Genomic DNA, 11762 nt, shown 5'->3' with positions numbered 1-11762 from the left:
TTACGCCATTCTCCTGCCTCAGCCTCCCGAGCAGCTGGGACTACAGGCGCCCACCACCTCGCCCGGCTAGTTTTTTGTATTTTTTAGTAGAGACGGGGTTTCACTGTATTAGCCAGGATGGTCTCGATCTGACCTCGTGATTTGCCTGTCTCAGCCTCCCAAAGTGCTGGGATTACAGGCTTAAGCCACCGCGCCCGGCTATTCTAGCCTTTTAAAAGAAGAGTGAAAAAAAGAATTGAAAACTATTGTTTTGGAGATGCCTATAACAGGTATTACGAAGTGTTGTCTCTGCCAACTGGTAACAGTTTGCTTTGTGCAATGTTTTTTTTGTTTTGTTTTGTTTTTTTTTTTTTTTTTTTTTTTTGAGGCGGAGTCTCGCTCTGTCGCCCAGACTGGAGTGCAGTGGCGCAATCTCGGCTCACTGCAAGCTCCGCCTCCGGGGTTCACGCCATTCTCCTGCCTCAGCCTCCTGAGTAGCTGGGACTACAGGCGCCCGCCACCTCGCCCGGCTAGTTTTTTTTTTTGTATTTTTTTTAGTAGAGACGGGGTTTCACCATGTTAGCCAGGATGGTCTCGATCTCCTGACCTCGTGATCCGCCCGTCATGTGCAATGTTTTGTAAAGAGTAAAAATGGTTAAGAAATGGCTGTTTCCTTCATAACTTTTATACCCTAGTAATGGTATGATAAAGGACAAATTGCCAATAATCTATCATGAACAATGAAAGGAGGCCCCAAACATATCTGTCTGGAGATTCAGGAATACTTCTTGAGCAATAGGTTTTTGAAATAGTAAAGAATATAATTATAAAGGGTAGAAATCAAAGAGCATGTTATGTAGGCTTTGGAGGTTCTCAAGTAGAAGAAATAATGTGACCAAAAATACAGCAGTGAGAAACAGTTTATTAAGTACTTATTGTGTTTCAGATTATTGGAAATCCTGAGCTAAATAAGATTCAGTTTTTGCCTCAAAGATCTAAAATCCTGGCTTATAATTCATTTGCATAGAGGTGATAGTTTAAACATTATAAGCATGTGAAATATTGAAGGAGAAAGCATAAGAGAAGGAAAGAGATAGCTGGACAAAATCTTTAGGAATGCTTTACATTTAGGGGGAAAAAGCGAAAGAAAATCCAATAAAGGAGATAGTATTATTGAAAGATGTATAGTTAAGAAGAGGATCAAGAGCATTCCATGACCTAGATCTTAAGGATGATAATGGGTTTTGAAAAGAAAGGACCAGGCGCAGTGGCTCACGCCTGTAATCCCAGCACTTTGGGAGACCGAGACGAGCAGATCATGAGGTCAGGATTTTGAGACTAGCCTGGCCAGCGTGGTGAAACCCTGTCTCTACCGCAAATACAAAAAAAATTAGCTGGACATAGTGGCACACAGCTGAAATCCCAGCTCCTCGGGAGACTGAGGCAGGAGAATCACTTGAACCCGGGAGGCAGAGGTTGCAGTGAGCTGAGATTGTGCCACTGCACTCCAGCCTGGGTGACAGTGAGACTACATGTCAAAAAAAATAATAATATGAAAGACGCAATCAGGAATGCCAGACTTATATAAGAGGTTGAGAATGAAAGATTAGAGGGATCTAGTGATTAGGAAAACTTCCATTTTACAGACCAAGTGGCAGGGAGGCTTGGGGCTTGGCACAAATGTTGAGACATTCTGAGAAGTGAGGAGGAAGTAGACATAGCAGGTATAAGACTTTTCCTTTAAGGTTAACACAGGAGAGATATTGATGGTATTGAGTGGGAAAGAGACAGATAAGGTCAAGGAGTGGCCCTGGGAGAGGCTAAAGGTCATGTTGAGAAATAAGGGAATGGAAATGTGAAAATTGTGGTTCAAGGATGAAACTTAAATAAGAGTTTAAGATCCTGGAGGTGGTAGGATTTTGTGTGATCAAATCCAACATGTGACCTAAATGGAATCAAGGAGGACTAAAGGGCCAGTGGTAACATTAACAAATTAGGACGAGGGGTTGAGGAAATAAGGCAAAGGAATCTAGGAACCATAACTGCAAGTTTGCATAAAGACTCAAGACAACTTTTTGTTATGATTGAAAGCCTTTGGAATGAGTGCCATGGATAGGCTGCTTCTGCTTTAAATGAGTAGTGAATTAATTCATTTAAAAAAATTTATTTTATGTCTGTTATGTACTAGACACTGTTTTAGGTGTTTGGGTTGTGTTACTGAGTCCTGTATATGACCATACCAATTTGTAATATTGAAATATTAACAAACTTGTTTTATACATTATGGTGTAAAAATGGTCTTGCACTGTTTAAATTATGCTCAAAACATGAGTTCCTTGAGGACAGAGATTGTCTTACTCATCCTTGTAGGCCAGTTACTTAAGCATAGCACCTGATGTTTAATAGGTATGTTCATGAAGTGTTTGAATTACAGAAACTGTTAAATAACAGAATAATTCTGTAAGATTTTACACGGAATTACTATCTGTGTTTTGTAAAAGGTGAAAGAAAACAGTATTAAAATTATATATATAGCATTACAGAACTTTTAATGAGAAAGATTACTTTTTTAAAATATCACTGAGTTCTCAATTCTTGCTATAAAGGCAAAATATAGTAAAATTGTGAAATTTATTCTTAAATTATTTCCCTTCTGTAGTATAACTTCTCCCACAGGAAACACAGGAAGTCTTTTACTTGGGTATTTTGTTAATGCATGGTATTACTACAATCATGTTAAGTGATCTTCACTAAATATAGAGGTGAGTCTTTTTCTCACCAGCAAAGAATGGACCTGTAAGATTCAGTCGTCATTAAGGGTGCTTTCCATGCTTTTAACTATTTTAACCAAGAATTTTAGAAGAAAGAATTAGGAAGTAGAGTTGAAGTAGCCTTGATCTGAATGCCCATCTCTGCATTCTTGCCAGGCATGGATGTCATTCTTGTGTACAGATCTATATTTTTTTTTCATTGGAATCTGTGATATATGCAGCTCATTTTGCTGAAACTTTCTACTCAGTTGCTTCCAGATGCCATTCCTTTTAGATTTAAAAAAGAACTTTTTGTTGGCAAATTATGTATCATTGGTTCTTAATTGTTGCTGCAAGAGTGGTAACTTCATTTACTTATTGCTTATGTTTTCTGCTTGTGATACTACAAAGTTTAGCTTGTTTGCTTCTTCCCAATAATGAAATTAATGCTGTAACTATGCGTCTAAGAATGCTGCTTACTACCAATTATGTATTACTTATTATTTATTACTACCAATTATTACTACTACCAATTATTACCAATTATTTATTACAACTAATTGTAATTACAATTAGTGATTACGGAAGTGTTTCTATCAGTTTCTAATCCTTGACAATTTCAATTATTCTGGATTTTTATAATATTTAATATAGCTTTTGTAGTTTTGAAGTTACTTCCCTCAAATTTCTTTGTATTAAATCATGACTAAATACATATAAATGACATAATTTAGGAATTGTTATTTGTAAAACGTAAATTACAGATGACCCCAGATTCTCCAAAACTGCAATGTTCAGTTCAACTTGCTTACCACACTAATTGATGGAGAAAGAAAAAAACTGATCATAGTATGTTTATAAATAAAACATTTAAGTACATTTGAGTCAGGAAGTTGAACTGATTGGTGAGAACCAGAGATTTTATGTGTAATAACAAATGAAAGTAAAAACTGGCTTTTACAGTTACAAGCTCATTTTTTTTGAGAAACTAGCTGGGTTTCTGAGAATTTACAAAAAAAAAAACTTAACACAGTATTTCTGGTAGCTTATCACTGGTCTTAAAGATAGTGACATTTGGGTAGCCTTTTTTGGCAGTAGCATACTCTGTTTTATTTTGACTCATCTTCAGTTCTGATGCAGTCCACTCTGATACACAGAAGAACCAATTCAACAAAAACAATGATTAGCTGATTTAGAAAAGACACCCAAGTTTATGCCCTTTCCTTGTCCTCTTACCTCACAGTTTCCTTGTGGGCCTTCCTTGTAAAGACATTTTGAGGATTTTCCCTGTGAAATCTAGTTACTGCTTTGTTGTAGTGGGAGCACTATCCTGATTCAGAACTTTTTTCTTAAATAGCCTGATACAAAACATACTTAATGCAATTTATTTAAATCTTATTTTTAAAAGTCATTCAGATCCTCCTGTTTCAGTAAAGAATATAGCATTATTTTAATAAACAATATAGGTTTTATATCAGACTTTGGAGGGTACACTCTGACCATTTTTTAGGACTACCCCTTGGATTTCAGGAAGCAAGAAAGCCAAGGGAAGAGATTTGGTTGATAACTAAATAATAACAATAAGTATACTATTTTTAACTTACATTTATAAATTTCACGCATACTATATTAAAACTAATTAAATTGCAGTGCACAGTCAGGACTGATATAATATAAACAAGAGATAATAAGGAAGCTTTATTCCAATTTTAACACAGAGCACAATACTGTTCACACAGTAAATTCTTAAGATAACCTAGAGTATTCTGTTATCACAAGACAGGGTACCTTAATTATTTCCTGGAAGTAAAGGGAGGATTTCCAAGTATTAGAAAATTTTCTGCCAAATTCCTACAAAGTATGAAAATAAGTCATGTTTGTTATCATATAACATTCCAACCTGGAGTTGTAACACTTACTATTAGATTTTCTTTAGATTAAAATAGAATTAAAAGTCAGACTCAATTTGAATTGAACATTGTCTTACTCTGAGAAAGTTAAAATGATTTTATATTGATAACCACTTGTGAATTCATTTAGAAATATCTTTGTAAATTTATTAAGTACTTACGTTGTCTTGTGCAGTTTTATTAGACTAGAATATATTCCCTTTTTGGTATCAAGATACTCTTCTCACCTAAGAAGTACAGTCATACACTGCATAATGACATTTTAGTCAATGCCTGACCACATATATGACAATAGCCCCCTAAGATTATAATGCCATATTTTTACTGTACCTTTCTTAGGTTGAGATATGTCTAGATATACAAATATTTACCATTGTGTTACAGCTGCCTAAAGTATTCAGTTCAGTAACATCCTGAACAGGTTTGTAGCCTAGGAGCAATAGGCTGTATCCTATAGCCTAGGTGTGTAGTAGACGGTACCACCTAGGTTGTGTAACTATACTGTACAATGTTTGCACAATGACAGAATCACCTAACAATGCATTTCTTAGAATGTATCCCCGTCATTAAACAACTCATGACTGTATTAGAGAACAGAGCTTCAACTCTGGCTCATTGAAACTGGGATCGCCTTGCTTAGAGTGTATAATAATTTGAGTATTGACCTGGTGACAGATCCTGTACTTATTTCAGTGGCTTTCAACCTTAGATTAATAGGATGTTTTTTATTTCCCTTTTATAAGTAAAATATATTGATAATATATTAATGTATATATATTAAGAGAAAATTGGCCTCACTTCCTCAGGTCAGACAATTTTAATTAGTGAAAATTATTTTATTTATTTATTTTTTTTTTGAGACGGAGTCTCGCTCTGTCCACCAGGCTGGAGTGCAGTGGCGCTATCTCGGCTCACTGCAAGCTCCGCCTCCCGGGTTCCCGCCATTCTCCTGCCTCAGCCTCCCGAGTAGCTGGGACTACAGGCACCCGCCACGGCGCCCGGCTTTTTTTTGTATTTTAGTAGAGACGGGGTTTCACCGTGGTCTCGATCTCCTGACCTTGTGATCCGCCCGCCTCGGCCTCCCAAAGTGCTGGGATTACAGGTGTGAGCCACCGCGCCCGGCCTAGTGAAAATTATTTACTTAAAACATCAGTTCTCAAATCTCAAATTCAAAGTAAGTAAAGTTATACCATTCATTTTAATGATTTTTAGCATGCCTTCATGTTTCTAGAAACATTTCATAGGGTTTGAAGAGTAGAAAATGCAGCAGAAAAAAGGTAAAATAAAAATGTAATAGGTAAATTATTATAAATTTTAACTACAAACACTGAAATCAGATAAATCTCATCTGTTTTTTATAGTACAACTTTAAGTGTGTTTTTTTCCCTCCCAGGACATTTATTCAGAACAGCTGGGGATCAACCGTTTAACCTGTCCACAGTGTCGAGTGCCTTCCCAATGGTCAGCCACCCAGTCTTTGGTCTACATTCAGCCAGCTCAGGGCATTCAGAATTTGGTGGTTTGGGGACACTTGGTACACCCACAGCCTTAGCCGCACATCCCCAACTAGCATCTTTTCCAGGTAAACATCTGTTACAAGCAGTGTTCAAGGAAAGGAGGAAAGCTTGAGAATGTTCAAGCAGTAATTTGTCTGTTGAACAAAAGGAATAGTCTAATGCCTGCTGTATTTAAAACTTTGGTACAAGAATTGGCTCAATCCTGTTTATCATGTGCAAAAAATTAAACACCCTAAGTGTGTTAGGTGGCAGAGCAGTTAATTAGATATCCAGGTATTTAACTAGAGAAATAGGTGTCTGTCACAGGACAGAGTAATTCGGGCAAGTTTTTCTCATGTTTTTTGTTGAAGTACAATATACAGAAAATTATACATATTATAAATGTAGAGTTAAATGAATTTTTCTCAGCCTTATTTGATTTTTTAAAAAATTACTTAGTGTGAAACTGAAGTTGTTTTGTATTTTTACACCCCTATTTCAAGTTCTCACTTTTCTTCACCATGAGGAAAATAAGCTAGACTCTTACCTTTCTTTATTTTTCTGTTTTTTGTTTGTTTGTTTTGTTTTTTTCTGAAATGGAATCTTGCTCGATTGCCCAGGCTAGAGTGCAGTGGTGCAATCTCAGCTCACTGCAACCTCCTCCTCCTAGGTTCAAGCAATTCTCCTGTCTCAGCCTCCCGAGTAGCTGGGATTACAGCCACGCACCACCATGTCTGGCTAATTTTTGTATTTTTAGTAGAGACGGGGTTTCGCCATGTTGGCCAGGCTAGTCTTGAACTCCGGATCTCAAGTGATCTGCCCGCCTCGGCCTCTCAGAGTGCTGGAATTACAGGTGTGAGCCACGGTGCCCAGCCTGTTTTTCTGTATTTGATCAAAACAACTAGAGAGTTGTACCACTTACATGGCAAGATGACCAGTATTATCCAAAATTCTATAGATTATGAGGATTTAGTAGTTCAGTAAGACATCAGTTAATTAAAACTTTGGACAGACATGCTTTAATTTGTTATATTATCTTGAAAGCCTAAATTTGAATGTGTTTTCTGTAGATATAATTTGACTTTAATAAATTTTAGTAAGGTCTGCATGTATTAGTGTATGTGAAATAACTTAAAACATTATAGCATAATTCTAGAGACAAATAGGCCTGAATTTAAATCTGGCTTTGTTATTTCATAGCTGTGTGACCTTGAACAAATTATCTGACCTCTTAGCATCAGTTTTCTCATCTGAAAAATGAGGATCATAATAATAGTACCTGACTTACAGGGTTCTTGTGAGGATTAAAGGAGTTCAGTCATACTTAGTGCCGAGTACAGTATCTGGTGCACATAATTAGTCCGTAATTGGTAACTATCATTATTTTATTTTGCCTACTTTAATGGTTAATAATTTATCAAATGTTTTCTTAAAAGGAAAGAAGTGTTTTTAAAACTATATGTAGAAAGGATAGATGGTTAAATGTATATTTCAAGTACTATTTCTTGAGTCATATTACTTCTTTAATTCAGTTGTCTGGGAAGCAGGGATGCTGAGGAGGAGTATTGTGAGTAGATAGTTAAAGAAGTCATAAACCAAGTTTTAACATTTCCTTCAAAAATATTAATAGGAATTTATTCAGTTTCTAGCATGGTTGCTTAGCAAGATAAGCATTCCACAGATATTTACTGAAATATAAGTATCCGAATTTACTGAATAAATATCAAAATAAATAACAATATAGATAGTGATATCTTAAATATTTGTATTGTTTTATCATGGCTTATTACACTGTTGCTTTTGAACTTTTCTAAACCACAATGTAAATACTATATTATTAAAATCAAATATCTTTTGTACTAGAATGATGGTTAACACATTTAAAAAATTACTCATCTGGATTTCAATAATGTTGATACTTCTGTATAGAAAAAAATTTGATAGCTTCCTCAGCCAAAATAAATTATTCACTTATTCATTGAATGCACAAAATTCTTTGGGCGTCTACTATGCTCTGCACACAAGGCCAAAAACAGAAGAATAAACATAGTATATTATATTATATGTTGCTTACAGTTTTTAGGAGATAAACAGACAATTGCAAGACAGAGTCTTTAGTGATAAAAGTATGCCTAGATGAGCATACTTTTTGCCAGATGGGCATAGATTATGCCTAGTTTTCAAAGATTCATTTTGTTTAATTTGCAGTTTCATACAGTAACTTAAATATAAATTTTCTATAATTGGCTTTATTCAGAAGGGTGACCAAATTGCCAGACTTTTAAATCACCCAGTAAATAAATGAGAACAAAACAGGAAGATATCACTAGGAATTTTAATGAGGAATAATTTATTTTACATTTTCTGTACTTTCTAAAATATTATGCATTTCAGATTAAATCAATAAATATAAAATTATTTAATGGATATTAGCATAATAAAATTATTTCCATTTTATATTGACATAGTATTTCATGGTAATTTTAAAATATTTGTAATTTTTTTGGTAATTAATTTTAATACTAAATTACCATGAATTTTGCAAAGTATTTTGGCTCTATCAAGTATGAACGATTTTAAATTCTGCTAAATCTTCTAGGTTCAAATTGACATCTATTATGTCCTCTGAAATATTATTAATAGACTCTTTGAGATAAATATGTCAAATATTGGCTGGCCATGGTGCCTCATACCTGTAATCCCAGCACTTTGGGAGGCCGAGGCAGGCGGATCACTTGATGCCTCACCAACATAGCCAAACCTCATCTCTACCAAAACTACAAAAATTAGCCAGGTATGATGGTGCATGCCTGTAATCTCAGCTACCCTGGAGGCTGAGGCAAGATAATCACTTGAATCCAGGAGATGGAGGTTGCAGTGAGCCCATGTCAGGCCACTGTACTCCAGCCTGGGCAACAGAGCATGAATCTGTCTCAAAAAAAAAAAGTTAAATGTTGCTACTATGCTGTTCTTTCTTTTGAATATACTTAGAAATTTACCATATGCTGATTTATGTAATCCTTATTTTGTATTTTTCATTTTATCAACAAGCTGATTTGTGACTAAATTTTGTTTATTTTCCTAAATTTGGAAGACAAGCTTGTCACTTAACAAAAATTATTTCCTATGAAATAACATCAGACATTTGTAAAGTTTATATTCAGAAGCTCTACCATTTGCATCTTTTTATTTAACTAATCTTATTTTCTTATTTTGTATTTTCTTCTGTGGTGTCAGGTTATTTATAACACACATTTTCCCATTGTTTTCTCTAATCTCTACTGTGTACTTATTTACTTTTTTTTTTCTTTGAGAGAGTTTCACTGTGTCACCCAGGCTGTGGAGTGCAGTGGTGCGATCTCAGCTCACTGCAACCTCCACTTCCCAGGCTCAAGTGATTCTTGTGCCTCAGCCTCCGCAGTGGCAAGGATTATAGAAGTGCACCACGACACCCAGCTATGTGCTTATTTACCATTGACATTCTCGAGTACTTTTTAAAATGTTTTTTTCTGAGTTTGATTATGTCTAAAATATTTTAATCTTACTAGACTTTGATTACCTTACCAATTTTTTGGTTGTTTACAAAGTCTTGGAATTCCACTTTCATTACAGACTCTGTGTTAAATTATATAAATATCTTTGGGAAACCTCAGTCCCTCCCTGCTTTTTAAAATTTCTTATAGCGACACGGTCTCTCTCTGTTGCCCAAGGCTGTTCTCAAATTCCTGGCCTCAAGTGAACCTCTCACCTCAGCCTCCCAAAGCTCTGGGATTACGAGTGTGAACCACTGTGCCTGGTCCTCAGTACAGTAACTTTTTATCAGCTAGGCAGAACCTAGCTTTCAAACCTATAAATAACAAGATTCTGACTGTGCTGATACAAGCCCAAAACACATACTTTTTCTTCCTATCTAAATGTACATCTTTCATCTAAACAGTGGATAAATGATCAATGCTTTTGTATAGTTATTCTTGATTCAGTTCCCACTGTTCAGGCATGGCTGAATATACATTGGTATCATTTTACTAGTAACACCTTCCTGCAGTGCAGAAGAATAGCTTTTGCAGTTTTCTACTTATACTGTTTTTCAGACTTTTGAAACTGGCAGCTACCATGAAAATTTCACTTTTCTTTTAAACTACAGATTTTGCCATTAGATAGTGAAGGTGCATACCACTTTACATTCTATTTTTAATGAAGGATATTCCTAGAAAAGTTTTAACGATTATATAATACAATAGCCTGACAATTTTGAGTTTTTCCAGTACTGTATTGTTGTGGGGTTTTTTCCTCTAATGTTCTTATGGTTGTCACAGTCAATGAAAAATACCCCATATCTTTTGGAAGACTGGTCTGAAAGATAATAACTGATTTGATAATCTAGCAGACTAGCCAGTTGGGGGAGATTGTTTTTGAGATTTTAGATGGGGCAATACAAGATTACTTCATCCTGCCTTGAAAAATGTGTAAAATTTGGCTTATTTCCTTTTCTAAAACTTTAAAGAGACACTCTTTAAGTATTTACCATTTATTGAATGATTTTCTACCACTGGTCATTTTATATCAATAAAACAATCATTGTTATCTGTAATTTATGAGTGGAAGTAAAAACAAAATTCAGGCTTTCATCATTAACTTTAAGGGGAGAGGCTTTATAAATCTTTTATATTTTAATGTGAAATTACTTGTTTTTGAAATCTCCTTTGAGAACTTATTTTTTAGAACATAAAAAGGCCTACTGATTTTGCTTTATTATGTTATCTTTAGAGTATAGAGTTCTTCCATAATGTACTTAAGGTATAGTGGATTACGTAGATAGTCTCATATATTATTATTTAGGACTATCTGATTTATCAAGAAGCCAACAAAGATTTTTAATATTTGATACACTGTAGACTTGAGAAGTCTTAACCATAGTGTTGTAGATGTGAACTTAAATCTAAGGTTAAACAGTATGAGAATGGGAATAAGTCATCAAGAGCTGTCACTGAATTATGAGGAGATAGAAGAAAGTTGTGCTGAAAGAACTTGAAGAATAAGGCTGAAAAGTCAAATTGGACCAAAAGCATAAACTTACAATTCACAAAGCCTAGCAAGCCATAAACAAAATAAAGCCAAAAAATACTCTAAACACACATAACACACTTTTTGAAAACCAAAGATAAAGAAATCTGAAAGCAGTCTGAGAAAAACAACCACTTTATCGTGGAAGAAAACTAATTAAATGACAGAATTTTCATCAGAAACCACAGAAGCCACAAAGGGGCACAATATATAAAAATGCTGAAAGAAAATCATCATCAATCTTAGGCATCCCATACCAAGCAAAAATATCTTCAGAATGACAAACTCAAGACATTTTCAGATTTTAAAAGCCTGAGAGTTTTTATCATCAGAGGATCACCTAAAATATGTAATATTTGCCTAACAGAAAGGAAACATCCGAAATAAAGAACCTGGTCGCTAAATGACAGTAGAGAAAACATAATATTTAGCAATTATATTATAATGGGAGGATAAAGGATTTAAAAGTTTGAGTAAGATTTTCTACTTCACCCAGAAACTGGTAAAATGACAGTATCAGCTAGATTGGAGATAATAACTATACATAATGAAATACTAGGAGG

The 11762-nt window shown here is 34.8% G+C and overlaps 1 protein-coding gene across 1 annotated transcript in view; it reads left to right on the top strand.

The window, feature by feature from the left end:
- LOC108517166 (bromodomain adjacent to zinc finger domain protein 2B-like) overlaps window positions 1–11762 on the top strand; it is a 171688-nt gene that overhangs the window by 108090 nt on the left and 51836 nt on the right. Inside the window, 1 exon segment of the mRNA XM_017854960.1 lies at window positions 6033–6221. Within this exon segment, the coding sequence (XP_017710449.1) occupies window positions 6033–6221 (189 nt within the window).

The sequence above is a fragment of the Rhinopithecus bieti genome, unplaced genomic scaffold (genome assembly GCF_001698545.2).
Source record: "Rhinopithecus bieti isolate Rb0 unplaced genomic scaffold, ASM169854v2 scaffold_40700, whole genome shotgun sequence".
In the NCBI taxonomy this organism is placed as follows: domain Eukaryota; kingdom Metazoa; phylum Chordata; class Mammalia; order Primates; family Cercopithecidae; genus Rhinopithecus; species Rhinopithecus bieti.
Note: the sequence above shows the minus strand (reverse complement) of the source record. Positions and strands in the feature narration are given on the sequence as shown.